Source organism: Chenopodium quinoa, unplaced genomic scaffold (assembly GCF_001683475.1).
Source record: "Chenopodium quinoa cultivar QQ74 unplaced genomic scaffold, ASM168347v1, whole genome shotgun sequence".
NCBI lineage: Eukaryota > Viridiplantae > Streptophyta > Magnoliopsida > Caryophyllales > Amaranthaceae > Chenopodium > Chenopodium quinoa.
Window position 1 is genome coordinate 1,089,751 of NW_018742238.1, and position 12,120 is coordinate 1,101,870.

Consider the following 12,120-nt stretch of genomic DNA (forward strand, 5'->3'; position numbering starts at 1 on the left):
TGCAAATTTTTGTAATTGTATGGCTCCAGTTCCTTTCATCTGATTATAAAGGATATTCTAGATTTTTTTTTTCTTCTAATTTTACTAGTGATTCATGGTCTTTTGTAAAGCGAGGGTTTAATAATTAGCACAAATTGACTTACTTTCAACCATGGGAGTTTGGCCAATGGGTGTGGGCGTAATCCCTCCTCGCATTTTGGAAATTTCTTCGGTTGATCTAGATGGTTTTTTTTTTCAAAAAAAAAAAAAAAAGGTATTAAAGTTGTCACTTCCAAAGTTATTCTCTAATAATTTTCTGTTTTACACAGATCACTAACCAACTCATACAATTAACTAACTCATACAATTCTACACTTGCTAGTCTGCAACTGTATTTATAATAAAATGTAGGTGGCCATCACCTGATGTTAAAACCGCAAAGGTAACACTACCTATACAATTGCATAGTTCACACTTCACATGACACAATTAATTTGCCATAATAGCCACGATAAAAGAGTCATCCTAACCACATTTTTTTTTTGAGGAAAACTCATCCTAACCACATTTAAGACATGATAACTTGTAATTGACTTATGTTACCATACTTTCCTTTCGTTTGTCGTAAACTCAGTTTAATTAATGTAATTTTAGTCGTTTTCAAAACTAAAAAAAATAAAAAAAAACAAAAAAATAAGAAAAAACTTACAAACAAATTATACAAGCTTTGGTGTGTGAAAATAGTATTTGAGAAATGGAAGTGTAAAGATAAACTAATACTCCATACTTTTTAAAACAGGTTTACTCTAAACCCTTAAAAGGATTGCCCTGCCCCTTAATTGGACGATCATATAAAGACTCAACCCATATATTTATTAGACGGATCTAACCCATTAATAGCTGTGTCGGGTCATGGGTCATGGCTTCTAATAGGGATCCAAGGCGTCCAACCCATTGAATTGCTCCATTGAAGCGCATTCAACGTTCTCCATTGAAGCGCAGTTGCCGTTCTCCGTTGAATATAGTTCTTGTATCCCCCATTGAAGCAGCTTCTGAGGTATTGTTATCATCATATCAAATATCCCTAAAATTATGAGATAATTGAATCAAATATCCCTAAAATTATGAGATAATTGAATCAAATTTGGTTGCTAATGTATTGCACAACACTTTAATGATAGGATTCAACTATGAAATCAGAGCTCTTTTCCCTGGGCCCAGGGCTGCCGCCCCTCCTGCCCTTCCTCAGGGACGGGCCTGGATGGAACTATGAACCAGAACCTTTTCTCCCTGGGCCCAGGGCAGCCGCCCCTTCTGCCCCGGCTCAGGGGCGGGCCTGCGTGTACTTTGCAGCGTCAATTACTTCTCACAAGACCAGTGAATTTGAATTGGTACTCTCGATTTCAATTTTATCAGCATCCATAAAAATGATAAAACTAAATCTAGGTTTATTAATTTTCTTTTTGTGAAATAAATTTTTTTGCCCATTTGAAAGCTCGTTGATTTATGTTGTTTTTCATTTTGTAGGTCCAAGGTGTATTGCATATATTGCAGGGTAATTCAAGCCCCTTGTTTGTTTGGGATGATAATCAATGTCGATTTTATGTCAAAACTGGGATGTATGTTTCTCACCTCTCTCAAACGAGTTTGCATGATGTTCTCCATCAGTTTTTGTATGCTGCAACTTGTTTGAGGCTAGTAGAGCTTGTTGTAGAACGAATTGAGAAAGAGGGGAAATACTTTCCTACGTTGAGGGCATTCGGGAGCTCAGTTTCATCTTGGCTCAAGGTTGATTTGTTGTTTTGTTTAGCTGCATTGTATTTTCTATGTTGCATTGTTATTTTTATAGTTTAAAATGCTCTGATTTTTGTAAACTAAATTGTCACATTGTAAACTTATATAAATAAATAATAATATTGGATTCCCATCTACCCTTGTTTTGAATAATTAGTGGAAACACAACACAAATTGGTAGTTGTAATTGTACAAATTGATGTTTATATTGGGAAATGCATTATACTATCTATGTATAAACCAATTTTTTGGGACGAACCAATGTATTCTGTATAAACTTAGTAATATGTAAATAGTATAGAGTTCTTGTTTGGTGCTTACTATATTAGCTTAGCTAGCTTGTGTTTGGAACAGAGGTTGCGAGACATTGCATTGAAGGAAGATGTAAAGATAAATGACTCTGATCCAAGGACTGTTCCAACACTTCTGGGGATGGCTAACTCTTTGTCCAGGTTGACATTCTATCTATGTATATTGTCCCTCTAGTATCTTAAATGCAATTCTAGTTTCATGGTAAACTTTGTTTTGTTCCTACCTATGTGTATTTGTTGTTTGTGGTTAGTATTGTAAATGTACTAACATACTATTTAGATGAATGGATGCTTAGCAAGAGGCATCTGTAGCAATTGACGTGTTTTTATTGCCTAATGACTGCTCAATATATATTTCCAACACTAAATTTTTTTTTTTATTTAAAAAAAAAGATTTTTTTTTCATATAGTTTTAAATAAAAGTAAAAAAAGATTTTTTTAAATATAGTTTTAAATAAAAGTAAAAAAAAAAATATTTATATATATATATATATATATATATATATATATATATATATATATATATATATATATATATATATATATATATATATATATATATATATATATATACACACTTTGATCATATCATGGCAGAGAAACATTGCAATGTACTCCAAGAGTTCATTTTGTTTGTTCTAGGATTTACGGATATTGTGTTATGTTCTGCTTTGTTTTGTTGCTCATCTTTTGCCTCTGGTCTCGTTTTTATGGTGTTCATGCATGCAGGAGTGGATTTTTTTTGCTTCATTGTTTTAAAATTTCCAGAATCTGGATGTCCTATATCCTTTGTTGACAGTAGAGATCTTGTTTTATCCTTGTATGAGCTGATGCGTATATGGTATTTTGTTTGGAGTTGGGTACAATAATATCTTTGCTTTTGCATAGGGATCATCTGACTATGCTTAATTTATCTTAGCCTTTGTTCAGGGGCTGAGTTTTTGTTACAAATGGTTCGTGAAGCTGTCCCAAAATTCTGGCTTGATTCTCAGCATTCTGCCCCTGCTGCTGAAGTGGCCGTCCATATCCTTGATCAGCTTTACAAGAAGCTAAATGAAACTTGTCTTGTGCAGGGTGGTGAGGTTGTATTAAAGTAACATAGTTCTTTTTTATTTTCTTATTTTAATGCTTGTATTTTATTTATATTTCCGTTTTTAATGACAAATTATGCAATTTTTAGGAGGAGGCATATAGGATGCTTCTTTATTTATTTCTTGGAAGTCTATTGCCATATATTGAGATCCTTGATTCCTGGATTTTTGAAGGGATTCTCGATGATCCTTATAATGAGGTAACCTCTTGAGAAAATAATTTTAGATTTATTTGTCTAATGTAATTCCAGGTTTTTTTAGGCACTAAAGAATGATTCTAGGGGAATTGTGTGCTCTTAGGATTTAGCTTGGGATGTGTGGGTGGATATACCCAGGGGTTTTATGTTCTTTGATGCTGCCTTTTAAATCATGTCCGAGTTTAAGGTGGAGATATTTGAGTTTCATGGTGTACGTGTATTGTGGGATGATGAGATTTCACAGAATCTATTTTGCTGTTTGAAATAAAGGCTATTCTGTATGGATATTCATCTTTCGTAATATCATTACATTACTTTTATAATAATATCATGCTGAGACATCTGTTATAGATCATTATATTACCTTATCAATAATTTTGATCTGTCCTTAATTTAGCATATTGATAGTTTAATACAATTGAAGTCTCATATTAGAATATACAATAACATTACACTCGTATTAGTAAATGCTTAGGACCTCTAACTTCTGCAGAAAATAGCAAGACAAGGTTATGTTAACCTGTAAAGTAAATTTCAACCATAATCTGTGTAAACTTGTAAAGTGTACTCGTATTATAATTATTTTCCACTTATAATAATTCAAATTTTATTTTTAAGCCTAAAATTTGAGTGTTATTTGTCACCCTGTTTTTTTTTTTTTTTTTTTTTCTTTTTTTTTTTACTACCAATGTTTTCTCTAGTTTCACTTGCCTTATTTTACATTCTTAATTGATTTGTCCGGCACTTTTCAGTGTTTTCACTGATGGGTTGAATGACGGTTCATGTTAGCTGATCCCAAATTCTTTTGGGTTAAGCTTTTGTTATTAGAAGATGATTGTGGTAACTGTCGTATCCAGAGTAGTTCTTTTTGTTGCAAATGCTCCGGTGAAGAATGTTTTATGCAACATTTTAGTGGTGGCAAAAAACATTTATGGATTGGTTATTGGCTTATTGCTCTGTTTTCTTGCTATTGCGGTGTTATATATTTAGATGTTTATGAGTGTATAAGAACATTATGAATTTTCCAATTTGTCCTTTTTTTATCAGACATCTATATACCTTCTCTCATGGAGTTTATTTTTCCCCATTTTTTTAGCGCTTGTCCCTGCTCAGCGAGGATGAATAATTTGTCTTAGAATTTCTCTTTCTTTAATTCTTTATTTTTTGTTGTTTTTCACTTTTGATATTTATTTCTTTGTTTTTTCTAACAGTTGTTCTTCTATGAAAATAAATCTGTGTCAATCAATGACACTGAATTTTGGGAGAAGAGCTATCTTTGGAGATCCCTATCACATCAAAAACTTGACGCTGAGATCTCAAGCATGGCTCTTAAGCAGCAAGCATGCCCATTATTTATTAAGGACATAGCTAAGGAAATTGTTTCTGCTGGAAAGTCTCTGCAGTTGATCAGGCATGTTCCAATGTCTTCAAGTATGACATCACCTTCAGGAGGGAGATATCAGGACTTGGGGGGTTTTAGAAGTACTTGCGGTGTTAAAAATCTTAGTGAATCCCATAGAGGGTACAGTACAGTAGGATTGACATTGGTAGAGCTATTTTTTGTGTCCGTGGCTGGTATGATAGGTCATGGTGATCATGTGTACAACTACTTTATGCAAAATGATTTAGCCTCTATGATTCCTTGTTTATTTCGATGTGAAGTGGAGAAACAGCATCTTGGAGAAATAGAGAGTGAGAGTTCTAATATGAAATGCCCAAGAAAGGCCTGGGTTGAGTTTTTGGATAGTACATTACAGAAAAGAGACGCTTCTCGTCAAGTTAAAACCATGTTGCCTCATTGTAAAAGAGATGTTGAGACTGGTTTGGTAAATGAAATCCAACTTCTGAAATCTTTCTGTCCTGAAAACCCAGTTATTACTGTTTGTAAAAAATTACTGAACAGGAATAGAGATGCCTTAGAAACCTTGACCTTGTCAAAAAATGCAAATCTTCCCCCATTAAATGATGAGGATTTACGGGAGGCTGTTTTCAATATTGAGAACAAAGGGTCTTTATTAACCAAGCAAACTAATTTCACTTTTGGTTTTCAACATAGTGAGTCTCAATTGCTTCGTTCAATAGAAGAGACAAAAGTTTTAGAAGCTATGTTTCCCTTTCCTACAGTTCTCCCTTCATACCAGGTGTGTTATTCAAATACTTGTTTAATGATATTATATGTGCTATAATTTCGGATCACCTTTCCATGGTTGATTTGTTATTTGATGTCAGGAGGACCTTCAGATGTCAGAATTGTTACCTCTCCAGAAAAATAGTACTTTGCCCTCCAGAATTCTTCGCTGGATTCAAATTGCCGAACCAAAGGGCTCCCCCCTTCCTACAGTTATATTGCATGAATGTCTGAAAGTTTACATCAATAAGCAGGTTCTTGTTTACTCTTTAGTTAAATTTATCAGTAGTAACTGTACAGGTTCTTATTCAATTTTTTTTCCCGCATACTTTAGGTGGATATTATTGGAAGTCACATGCTGTCAAAGTTACTCCAGGACTGGAGACTGATGGATGAGCTTGAAGTGTTGCGTGCTATATACTTGTTAGGTTCAGGTATTTTTTGCCATTTCCAATCATTTATTTAAGGATTATGACCATGCTGATTAGGATTTGATTTATGGTTGATGTGGATGCTTATCTCAGGGGATCTTCTCCAGCACTTCTTGTTAGTGATTTTCAATAAAATGGATAAAGGAGAATTATGGGATGATGATTTTGAGCTGAATATAATACTGCAGGTGAGGGTTTTGAGAATCCTAGAGAGAACTTTCCTTGACAAATTTGATTCCGAAGTTATACGTACTTTTACTCTAGTCTATGAGGCTATGGCTTCTAGGAATCCACAAAAGATAGGGTGGAAGAATAGTTAAAATGATTGTAGTAATCAGAATTGTAAAATGCTCTTAATTTCCCCTCCAACTTTGAATCACATCTTTTTATCTAAATATGATATCTTGTGACACTATGTTGGCCTTTAATATGTAATCATCTTGCTTCAAGTAAAATAAGCAATAGACAACTATTCTCACATTTCCTCTTAAATATATGAGGATGTCTCTTTATATTGATTGTTCCCCTTCACGGCTATGGCTCCTGATTTTCCTGCGATATGGAAAACTCCCTGATGTGCATCTTCTTTGGATCTGGATAGATTGATCATATAAGGTTGACTTACATATGTAATTATTTATTACTAAAACGTTATGGAAAAAATGTTTGAAAATATATATTGAGACTAATCGAACAGCATCACACAATAACATTTAATTTTTACATCTGTAAAGAATGTAGTTAAAATAATACTTCCTCCGCTTTTTTTAATTGCTCCATTTTCCTTTTGAGGAAGTTGCATATTAATTGCACCATTCCCTTTTCTCTCTCCTTTGTTTGTAGTCACATGGGCATTTTTGGTATCCTCACCTTTTGCTCCCTTTCTTGACTCTTGTTCCCAAAAAAGTGGTTCAATTTAAAAAAAAAAATAAAGGAAGTATATAAAAAGTGTCTAGATCAAACTGTTGCGGGTATTTAGAAACGCAGGGAGTGTTTAAAGATCAGCTGATCCAATCTTTTTTGTATCTACTATTTGTTGAACCAAAGGTAAGGAAATTTTGAGAGAAGTTGAAAATGTGGAGATGTGTATGATTTATATTAAAAAATTGTCCCTTTTTTGTGCTTATTAACAAGTCTCTAGGGCTTCATTTGGTTAGACATAGTTAGTGATGGGAACTTCAAGTTGCATGGAAAAAGTTACTTTGTTTGATTGACCACCTATCAAGAAACTTGAAATTCCTTTTGTCACTTGGCTCCTATGATAGTATGGAAGCGGGGGTGTTGGGTATGTTGCACTTCCATCTTTCATTCGTCACCCAAAGTACATTTTTTTTTTAAAAAATGAATAGTTTATAATTGTTGTTGCAAATTATTGTGTTTTACATGCATTCATTAAACCTTATATGATATGACATTCATTTCCATGGAAATGTTATCAGAACTCTATATTAATGGAGCTTTTCTGGAACATGTTATTCCCCGCGGAAATCATCAATGTGATTTATTTCCATCAGCTTTATTGGAACTTGGTCTTGGTTTCTGGTAAATTAGATTAGACTTGTTTTCTTTGATGACTGAACTTGCTTGCTTTCTTTGGTTTCTTAACATCTTTTTATTGTCTATTTTAGGAGTCAATCAGAAATTCGGCAGATGCCATGCTATTGACTGCACCAGACTCATTGGTTGTCTCCATCATAAAACCTCATGGTCTTGATGGTAGTGATCATCAGAATGCAAATGCTATTCCATCTACCCCTCGTAGAGGTCATGATAATATCTCGGGCGTTAATGGTCTTGATGTACTCAACTTCACCTACAAGGTCGGTTTGATTTTATATTTTATATTTTTTTTATTTTTAGATTTTACTGAGAATGAACTGGCCATCTTCAAGAAAGCCTTTGATCTCTTATGAAAAATTATCAACTTTGTTATATAATGGATCAGATTAAAGGTTTACTAAATTAGCTTTTATATATGTTACACATGAGGCCTATAGTTTATTGATGTTTGGAAAACTCGGCTCAAACCCTTCCTCTACAACTAACCTCTACAAAAACGTATAGCCTAGATGAAGTTGGAAAGAGTAGGCATCTGACTTGTCGCTTTTACTCTAAACATTGTTGCCGGACACCCTTCAACTAATAGACATTCCCTAGAGCTCCATAAAAAAGACTCCCTAAAACATAAAATCACCTTTGTCCTTAAGTCAATTTGTCTTATTGTTGCTTCTTAATTTGCGCCCAAGTAGGCAATTGAGCTCCTTTTTTTGTCCCATCCAAAATTTGCAGGGTGCTCATTTGTTTTCAGTGAATTTACGAAGTTTGTGTATTTTAATGTCATAGGTTTCTTGGCCACTTGAACTTATTGCTAACACTGAGGCAATTAGAAAATATAACCAGGTAAAACTTTGTGCATATAGTTTTATTTCTTGATTCAAATTGCCATCAGTAATTGCTAATTTCTGAAACACATTATACGTAGGTGATGCATTTCCTATTGAAAGTTAAGCGTGCAAAGTTTGTACTTGACAAAGTTCGGAGATGGATATGGAAGGTTACACTTTTTCTTCATCTTGTTATTTTACCTAGTTTAGTGACAGACTTGGCAAGTAAATGAGCCATGCAAAATGTTAAGCAGAATCAACTTTAATCTCTTAAAAAAAATAAATAAATAAATTTATCACAGTACTTATCAGCATCACTGCTCCATTCTCATTGGCAATTTCTTACAGAAAAAAGGTTTAGTGACAGTCAACTTCAAGCACCATTGGTTAGTGGAACAGAAACTTTTGCATTTTGTGGATGCTTTTCACCAATATGTGATGGATAGAGTAAGATATTTCTCCTTATAAAAGCTTGCATCAAGCAGACTTGTAAATTTTTCTATGCTACTTATATGTTGCTTAGTACTGTCCCTTTTTCCGTTTTCAGGGGAAATCGTTATGGATATATATTCTGCCTTACAATTTTTCTATGCTACTTATATGTTGCTTAGTACTGTCCCTTTTTCCATTTTCAGGGGAAATCGTTATGGATATATATTCTGCCATACTATTTCTGGACAATTAAGTAAAGTTTGGCTTGTTATTGACTTGTGACATTGATTTCAAATTTTTCAAGCTAAAAATCTCCACAAACTACTTTTCCAACTTTTTATAAATTGAAAACTAAAAGAACAAAGAGAAGAGGTGAATTTGGGAAAAAAGGGAACTATCATTAGAAGTCTCCGTTTCTTCTGATTTTTCCCGTCAATAGTTGTTGTTGGCTAATGGAAAGCACTTCCTTCTTTGGGTACACACCTCACCCACACAATTGAAGCCCATAGGAATTTTGGCTTGACTTGATTTTGTCAAGTTCTTTTGTACGTGTGTGATATGCATGTCCCATGATTGAAGATTAAGGTATAGTTTGATACTTTGATGTATACCTTGCCTCCAATATTAAAACACTTTTATCTCATTGCTCCAGATTTTTTTTGATGACATGAATAGACCGTTTAGATTTTACTATGTCTTTGGATAAAGAAAGGGGAAGGAAAAGAAGGGGAGGGAGGTGAAGGGGAGGGAAAAATGATGAGTTCTCCTTCCAAATCTTTCCATTCTAGGAGAGATAATTATCTTACGATATTTTCCTCCAATTCTCTCCCCTCCAGTTCCCTTCCTTCCTTATTTGTTTTCCAAATGAAAGTACCATCCCTCGAATTCCCTTCCCTTCATTTCCCTCCATTTCCTTCAATCCAAACAAAGGGCTAGAAGATACATGATCTACTGTGCTAGCCTTGGTAGAAGCTAAATTTTGTTTGGGGCAATTGGTAAGCAATATATAAACCTCAAAATAGCATTATTGAAACAGTTTTCAGGGTAGTTCAGGAGCTTTACTATCAGCTGGTGTCTTGGTCATAAAAGCTTTGCTATTTGGCGAGAAGTGTGAAGACTAAAAATTATGGGTGGTTAGTTAGTTAGGTCTGGATACTCGTCTAGCTTGGTGTGGGGTTGATTGATGTTCTTTGCTGACATTAGCATGCATTGTCCCACCTTATACCTAATTCTTCCAAGTGCCTCAACTTATAATATCCAGAGAAAGACTGGCTCTTGATGTTTAATAGTAGCAAACAATGTAATCATCTAGTTAGTGTTTACACGAGTTTCACAAAATGTCAATCTCATATCCATTTGGTGATGCAGGTCTATCATAGTGCCTGGCGTGAGATGTGCCAAGGTATTGCAGCAGCATGTTCTTTAGATGAAGTAATTGAAGTACATGAAGCCTACTTGCTATCAATACAAAGACAATGCTTTGTTGTTCCTGATAAGCTGGTATGTATCATCTCATTTATCTGATATGTTATGATTTTATAGTGTCCTCCCATTCTTAGTTCATGCTACGGTGAAATTGTTCCAACTACAGGGGGCACTAATAGCCAGCAGGATAAACACTATCCTTGGATTGGCTCTGGACTTTTACTCGATACAGCAGACACTTAATAGTGGTGGAGCTATTTCTGCTATTAAAACGAGATGTGAAATGGAAGTGGAACGTATTGAGAAGCAGTTCGATGATTGCATTGCCTTTCTTCTCAGAGTATTCTTTCTCTCCACATCTTAGATAAATCTGCTAAAGTCACAAGGAAGTGAAGGAGTTTTTATTCTGCAGTGAGAAAGTATTAGTGGGGAACTGGGAGGGTACATAGTGAAAAGAAACTAAGATAAATGAAATAAAATATTGGAAGTAAGCAATGGTGGTTTTGGGCAGATTAATGTGCTTAACTTCACCACATTTGGCTACCATACAATGCTTGGTAAACAGTAATTTATTTTTATTATTATTATTATTTTTTATTTTTTTTTTTGGGGGGGGGTATAAAAAAGATATTAATTAATGAGGGTAAAGTAAAATGTCGTAAATAATAACAGGGTATAAGCAGCCCTAAGGGTTGCATTAATATATTTAATTACATTTCCTAAAATGGTATAAATTTGGGAAATTATGAAAAACGTACGCATAGAACAGTGTAATTACTGCTTGGTTTTCTTTTTAGCTGCATATAGCATTTTCTTTCTTGTAGGTAGAAGGATGTAATGATAGTGTTATTTTTCTCAATATGTGGCTTTACAGGTATTGTCCTTCAAGATCAATGTTGGACACTTTCCACATTTGGCAGATTTGGTGACTAGAATAAATTACAACTACTACTACATGTCTGATAATGGAAACATGATGACAGCCCCTGGATCTGAATCAGTGAAGTTGGGAAAGGCCTTTCCAAGCAGACCTGGGTGATTGGATTCCCCACGTTTGTTTTTTTATTTCCCATTTGTATCAGAACGACAGAATCGTTCTGTGTAATGCCAGTCAAAGGTAGAAGTTGCGCGACATGCCAACTTTTCCCCTCCACAAGTTTTAATGTTCCAGGATTGCCTGAAATTTAGCTGTTGATGCAGATACCCTTATCATACTAGCTAAAGCAGGCAAGCTGGTGAGGATATGGGCTAAAAGTTGTTTTGTCTAGCTGCAGCTTGTATATAGAATATCTAGCTGGCTAAAATTGTGTATGTGTGTGTGTGTGTGTGTGTAGGTGTGTGTGTTCCAAAGCACTGCACTGATCGTATGTAATTGATGTAATTTATTCTTGGTGGATTATATTTTAGGGTGTTGGTGTCCTTGCTAGTTGCTACTCGTTTCATGTACTCATTTTTGCAGTGGTAACATATTCTTTTGTATAGGGCCAGCGTTTGTGGTTCTTATGAACAGTTGGCACATTGTTTTGGACAATTTTGCTTATAGGATGTTCGATCTGTCTTATAGGGGGTGCCAAATTGCCAATGATTAAATGGTTATGGGTCATCTCAATAGAAAGGGAAAATAAAGAATTAGATTTGCCTAAGACGGCTTAGTAGGAATTTGATCTCAACATGTTCCCTAGGGCAATGTGTTAATGACGAGTTGATAAAAATAATACAAGTATGAGTAGTAAAATAAAGGAAGTTTTGTATTTGGAAAATTTGCAAATTGTAGCCATTTAGTGCGCATGTCTTTAGTGCGCGGTTTTAGGGTGATTTAGGGCTCACTTATTGCCATATTTTAGCTATTTTGCTCACTTATCGCTCTGTTTCTGCACTTTCTTCGTACTTGTCATGCTTCACGGGTTTTGTTAGTGTTTTGATGCATTTTCAGGTATGCTTAGACCCT

The 12,120-nt window shown here is 34.6% G+C and overlaps 1 protein-coding gene across 2 annotated transcripts; it reads left to right on the forward strand.

Annotated features, from left to right (window-relative positions):
* The first annotated feature begins 880 nt into the window (after positions 1 to 880).
* Positions 881 to 11,759, forward strand: LOC110735251 (gamma-tubulin complex component 5-like). Of its 2 annotated transcripts, XM_021915442.1 has the most exons (17): positions 881 to 1,036; positions 1,161 to 1,370; positions 1,507 to 1,767; positions 2,128 to 2,225; positions 3,004 to 3,166; positions 3,265 to 3,375; positions 4,584 to 5,513; positions 5,602 to 5,754; positions 5,835 to 5,934; positions 6,025 to 6,119; positions 7,560 to 7,751; positions 8,275 to 8,331; positions 8,414 to 8,485; positions 8,664 to 8,762; positions 10,116 to 10,247; positions 10,339 to 10,512; positions 11,047 to 11,759. In XM_021915442.1, exons 2-17 carry the CDS (start codon positions 1,170 to 1,172, stop codon positions 11,209 to 11,211), a joined length of 3,003 nt encoding a protein of 1,000 aa, XP_021771134.1. In that variant the 5' UTR covers positions 881 to 1,036; positions 1,161 to 1,169; the 3' UTR covers positions 11,212 to 11,759. The 2 variants fall into 2 exon arrangements, with proteins under 2 accessions (XP_021771134.1, XP_021771139.1); XM_021915447.1 differs by lacking the exons at positions 881 to 1,036; positions 1,161 to 1,370 and having other exon boundaries at positions 1,643 to 1,767; positions 3,015 to 3,166.
* The last annotated feature ends 361 nt before the right edge of the window (positions 11,760 to 12,120 follow it).